The sequence below is a fragment of the Carassius auratus genome, chromosome 37 (genome assembly GCF_003368295.1).
Source record: "Carassius auratus strain Wakin chromosome 37, ASM336829v1, whole genome shotgun sequence".
Taxonomy (NCBI): domain Eukaryota; kingdom Metazoa; phylum Chordata; class Actinopteri; order Cypriniformes; family Cyprinidae; genus Carassius; species Carassius auratus.
Window position 1 is genome coordinate 509,429 of NC_039279.1, and position 6,000 is coordinate 515,428.

At 39.1% G+C, this 6,000-nt stretch overlaps 2 protein-coding genes across 2 annotated transcripts in view; one reads left to right on the forward strand and one right to left on the reverse strand.

Annotated features, from left to right (window-relative positions):
- Window positions 1-1,757: 1,757 nt before the first annotated feature.
- Window positions 1,758-3,644, forward strand: ddit4 (DNA-damage-inducible transcript 4). The gene is made up of 3 exons (XM_026222192.1): window positions 1,758-1,949; window positions 2,508-2,706; window positions 2,797-3,644. Exons 2-3 carry the CDS (start codon window positions 2,526-2,528, stop codon window positions 3,282-3,284), a joined length of 669 nt encoding a protein of 222 aa, XP_026077977.1. The 5' UTR covers window positions 1,758-1,949; window positions 2,508-2,525; the 3' UTR covers window positions 3,285-3,644.
- Window positions 3,530-6,000, reverse strand: part of dnajb12b (DnaJ heat shock protein family (Hsp40) member B12b) — a 14,351-nt gene continuing 11,880 nt past the window's right edge. The window contains exon 9 of the mRNA XM_026222172.1: window positions 3,530-5,713. The gene's annotated coding sequence lies outside the window, so the exon portion shown is untranslated. The remainder of the gene's footprint in view (window positions 5,714-6,000) is intronic.

A 6,000-nucleotide genomic window follows, 5' to 3' on the forward strand; every position in this document is an offset into this window, starting at 1 on the left:
AATATAAAGTCAGAATTGTGAGGCATAAAGTCAGAATTGTGCGATATAAAGTCAGAATTCTGAGATGAAAAGACGCAATTACCTTTTAAATTTTTTCTATTCTATTTCAGAAACAAGCTTCCATATAAACCACATCTCAGGCTAAAACAAAAATTCTTATTCCCACAAGTTATGTTTTCATTTAAACATTTAGATAATTTCATTTAAACATGTTAATAATATAGCCAGGATGTTGTTGTAATTAAGTTGCTTGCCTGGCTAAATAAAGGTAAATAAATTATAAATCATGTATTTACTGGGTGACTTATGGGCCATTTAATGCTCAGATAAGACATGCTAAAATTGCACTCTTCCTGAGGACTGAGGTGGTTTTTCATTCGCGTCTCTAAGACATTTGGCAGAGGTCAGATCTTCAGCAGTTGTCTCAAGCCCAGTTTTGCAGAGGTGTGAACAAACAGGCCTTTCTAAAAGCAGCGCATGAAAGTGTGCATTGATTTAACACAGAAAAAGTCTTCTGAGGCCCATTAATGTTTGTGTATTCATGCAGCCAAATTCAAATGCATTATATGCAAAAGTTGTAGCAGGATCTTATAGAAAACACACCCCTTGACTATAGCAAACAGAAGACTGGAATGTGCCTGTCCCTGTGGGAGGGTCCCTGCTGACCAGCAACTAAACTAGGAAACTTTTAACTCTTTCCTGAACCTCCCCCAACTGCAGCGCTTCACACTTATCTGGCCAAATGCAGCTAATTTAGCTTAAAGACAGAACGCTTTCATCACACTAAATCTGCCTTTATTATGAACTCTATTCACTGAAGACTAGTTTTTAAGTTTCTAATGTACCAAAGTGTGTTAACTTGGTAAGTTTCAGGAGTTTCATGTAAAAAAAAAAAATCAAACCTCCTTTAGTAGGCTACTTTTAGTTTGGTTAAAACAGGGTTAATCTGTCAATAGACTTTGTAAATTATTTAGTATTAAAATATAAAGGAACATGTATATTTATATCTTGTACACTGTAAAAATGGTTAACCTGGAACTAGGTCAACTACATTTAACCCATGGCATTTAGTTTTCTTGTTAAAATGTGTCTAGGTTGATTCTGAGACATTAAATTATTTGAGTTAAAAAGAAAATTAAATAAAACCAGTTAATTTAGATGGCAGCATTTTTTAGATTACCATTTTGTTTTTCAGTGCAAGAAGGCTAGTCACCATTTAGTAAAGTTTTCCATCATTGAAAGTACAAAACTCCCCAATTTTAATTAGTTTGGCAGATGTGACCAAAACGTGTTTAGAAAATACAAATATGAGTCCATAAACCTTACATGACTAGTAAAAGAACAGCAATGAAGTTCATAACCGCTTTAAAAAAAAGTATATCATATTGAATTATTGCATCAGAGGCATTTAACTGCATGAAGCTCACTGTGTGTTTATGTAGTGACGTCATCAGTCACTGTAGCACACAACGAAAAGCCAACTAAAGTCAGTATTTCGAAATTCTGTTTCGATTTCTTGATGCATATCACTTAATCGTCCAATCAAACCACAAACAAACGCGCAGACGTGAGAATCGCCACTACATGTCCTGAGTGGAAGACAAAAGGTGATGTGAGCACTGCGCCATCCTCCGCCGCAGACAATAGCGGAGGCTCGTTGATCAGCGCTGCTGCGTGTTACCAGGCGAAATAGGGACGCGGCAGACGTGACATAAACGCCGATTGGCTGAAAACTCGAAGGAGGCGTGGCCAGCGGCAGCGCGTATATAAAGAGGCGCAGAGCGGCTTGCGTCAGTGTTTGCAGAACTCACTGCGGACACTATCAGCTGTTGCACTTATTCCGCTTTTTACACGGCTTTGTTAGTTGCTGATCATTATTACGGACTATTTTTTCGCGGAAAACTACCGATAGTTCATCACATCTGAAGACATTAACGTGCATAATATCGGTAAGTGTCTTATTTCATGATTTTTGTTGTCCACTTCAAACCATAAAGTACAATGCAAGAAAAAACTATGCTGCATATTTGATTAAAAAATATATATATATTCCTGATATCAACACTGCAAAATCAGTCAGATAAAATTTGCTGATGCATATCATTTTTTTATTTTATTTATTTATTTTTTTTAATGGCAGAATTCTTTGTTTACTCTGGAGAAATGATTTTCTTGTTTTGCAGTACAAATTTCTAAACCCCTTTTTACATCACGATGCATTAATTTAAAGTGAAATTACCTTAGGAAAAAAAAACAATAAGTGAGGTTTTGCCTAAAACAATACAAATCTCTCTATGGGGTCAGAACAACAAACTTAATTTAAAGGGACAGCAGTTTTTCTGACCCTGCTGGCAGAAATTTGACACATTTTTCGATACAAAAGCATAATTGTAATACACTTTTCAGAATTCATTCAAGACTTTATATCTTGTAAATGCATCTTGACAATCACCAGCTGCTTTTGTGTCTCGTGCATCAATAATAAGAACTTCTCTTCTCTCTTACAGTCATTTTAAAACTGAACAATGCCAGAGCAGCTGATTTCCAGCCTTTCATCTGAAGACTCAAGTCTCCCATCCACACCAACATCGGACGCTCCATCCAAACGCTTGTCCTGGAGCAGACTGATGCAGAAACTGCACAGCAGCCAAAGCCTAGACTCTGATTCAGACAATCACAGCAGCGCAGACAATGCATCAGATGCAGGTAAACATGCATGACTTACCGTGTATACATTCTCCTCCATAACCATGCAAGATCTCGAGTCTAATGCATGCTTGCATTCGTCTCCCACAGGTTCCATATCCCTAGCCGATCTGTCCGATTCCGAATTGTTTTTTGACCCCGCCGAAGAGGCCTTGTGCAAGGAAGTGGTGCAGCTCATCGCACTTAACCTGACCAACGCCAAAGACTGCGTCCTGCACTGCTCCAAGCTCCTCATTCCCGAGACGCTCCTGGAGCACATCGGTCAGGAGCTGGTGCATCTGTCGGTCAGCGAGCCCTGTGGCCTTCGTGGTGCCCTCGTTGACCTCTGCATGGAGCAGGATGGCAGCTGCGAAGCCGTGGGACAAATCGCAGTCGACCCCTACCTAGTGCCCACCTTCCAGCTCACACTCGTGCTGAGGCTCGACTCCAGGGGCTTCTGGCCGAAAATCCAGGGGCTTTTCACCGGCAGATCGCCTTCGTCTCCGGTTGTTAGACGTGCACTTAAACTGAGCACTGGATTTCGAGTTATTAAAAGGAAACTGTACAGCTCTGAAGAGCTTTTGATTGAAGAATGCTGAGCTCGACCGATTGAATGTCCAAGCCATGGATTTTACCAGGGTTTTAAATGAAGCTTGGTCTCACAAGAGGCCTGAGATGTTGTAATGCAAATGTAGGGTCTATAAAAGACTTCGATACAATAAAGTGTTTATTATGTTGTACTTTTGCTGACGTTCTAGTGAAGCAGGAGTTTTGTGCTGCTGTTCAAATGTTTACCTCAGGTTCATGGAAACCAGACGTGGCAGCTATTTTCCATGTTATGAACTTTTTTTTTTTTTTTTTGTTTTTTTTTTTTTTTTTTATTCAAGTGCCGATTTGTTCAAAGATGTGTAACAAAGTGTCTGGATGCAGTTATTGTTCTCTTAGATCAAACGGAAGTTTTTTTTTTTTTTGTATTTTACAATCATATGCATCTTATTTATTTGATATTCAAATGAAATGTATTCTGGAGGGGGGGATTTGTACTTGAGCGACATGCAGAAAATAAATTATCTTTTTTTGAAAAAAACGTCTTTGCATTTTTATTAACTTTTGGGATGTTTAAGATTCAAGCATTTAACCGATGCTTTTGTCTAAAGTTACTTTTCTTGCACTTAATAATAATAGCAGTGCATGCATTATCAATTCATGCATTCTCTTGAAATCAGGGAAAGGAGAAATTGCATGTATTAATATTTTCAGAGATGCCACACTTTATAGAGATGCGTCACTGATTAAACTTTATACAATCAGATTTCCTGACATTTGTGCATCAGTGTCTCATCAACGGATGCTCTGCAGTGAATGGGTGCCGTCAGAATGAGAGTCTGATAAAAACATCACAATAATCCACAGCACTCCAGTCCATCAGTGAACATCTGGAGAAGACAAAAGATGAAACACATCCAGCATTAAGATGATTTTATGAGTCCATAACACTTCTTCCAGTGTAAAAGTGCATCTTCTGTTGTCTCTCACATCAAAATCCAGAGCTGATTCAGACCAGAACACTTTTTCACTGGAGGAAGTTTTATTATAGATTATGCTACATTTCTCCAAACCTGATGAAGAAACAAACTCATCCTAATCTGGAATGTTCATCTTCAGGAGAACTGTTACTTCTCTCAGCTGTTTTTCTCAACCTTTCACACGCTGGTTTTCCTTTTTTTTTTTCTTCAGATGGCTGACTAAGAACGTGCTGAGAAGCATGCTTCAGCTGACTGTGGAACTAGCTGGCATCCTGCGTCTAAAACACAATGAATCACACACCCACTCTGTGGACAGTGGCACGTACAACCTTTATTTGTTTTCAGAGTGAAATAAATGCAGCGTAGTCTCTGTCAGCAATGAAACTAGTCATGTAGAAAATAAAACTTCATATGAAATAAATACTCCTATTCAATCCTTCAATAAATATCAGCTGTACAGAAGCAGTAGTTACTCCTAACACGCATACACAATAATTTAATCAGTAAGATCCCTGCATAGATAAATCACATACATACAAATATAAATCATTAAAAAGTCATGATCTCGATCTAAACAAACTCAAATAAATAAATGCAGATATTGTCATTGGAGTCTCCAGTCTGTTTCATAAAGCAAAACCAGGTTGTTGATTCCAGCCAGAGCTGAAAATAAGTTTGAAATTAGAGAAACAACACCATGAACTTTAATCCAGGCCAGAACATTCAGACTGTGAGGAACGTCCTTCATCCAGGAGTCCAAAACACCAGCTCCAGTTTCACAAACACACACACACACTTGCTCACGTACATGGTCCTTAGCATGCATGCAAGTCCACACACACACACACACACACACACTAAAAACTTGCTCAAAGTATATGGTCCTTAGAATGCACGCACACACACACGCACACACACAATCCTTAGCATGCATGTACACACACACACACACACACACACACACACAAACACAATCCTTAGCATGCATGTACACACACACACACACTTGATCACGTACATGGTCCTTAACATGTATGCACGTACACACACACACAGAGGCACGCACACACACAATCATTAGCATGCATGTACACGCACACACACACACACGCACGCTCACGTACATGGTCCTTAGCATGCATGCATGAACAAACACACACACACACACACACACTTGATCACGTATATGGTCCTTAACATGTATGCACGTACACACACACACAGAGGCATGCACACACACAATCATTAGCATGCATGTACACACACGCACACACACACACACACGCACGCTCACGTACATGGTCCTTAGTATGCATGCATGAACAAACACACACACACACACACACACGCACACACACGCACGCTCACGCACACACACCGCTTCAGTCCTCAGTAAGTCTTTCTAGTCGAGTTCAGTAGTTGTTGCAATGCTCAGTCCTGTTTTTCAAACAAATGCATGGCGTTCTTTCATATTCCAGACTGGAGAGATTGTTTTTTGGAACCTGTGCAGAAAACAAATATTGAGATGATATAATATTATATAATAATAATATTTATTTGAAGAAATATGAATAATGCACTGTTGTATGTATGCAACGTTTCACATTGCACAAGATATGACACTATTGCTTCACACTGAAGTGTGTAATTTCAGCAGCACAGACACTGACCCACTTTTCCAGCAGTGGACTTTCCCCAATCATTCCCTCCTTAAAGCACTGCACCACACAAACCAATATCATTTAATACTGGATTTAATTATAAGTTGCTGAGTTATATAAGTTGGTTT

Bases quoted from the DNA above. Each gene is read 5' to 3' on its own strand.
- ddit4 (XM_026222192.1), top strand. From the start codon at position 2,526: ATGCCAGAGCAGCTGATTTCCAGCCTTTCATCTGAAGACTCAAGTCTC. The intron at 2,707-2,796 runs GTAAACATGCAT...CGTCTCCCACAG, and splicing joins AGACAATGCATCAGATGCAG to GTTCCATATCCCTAGCCGAT.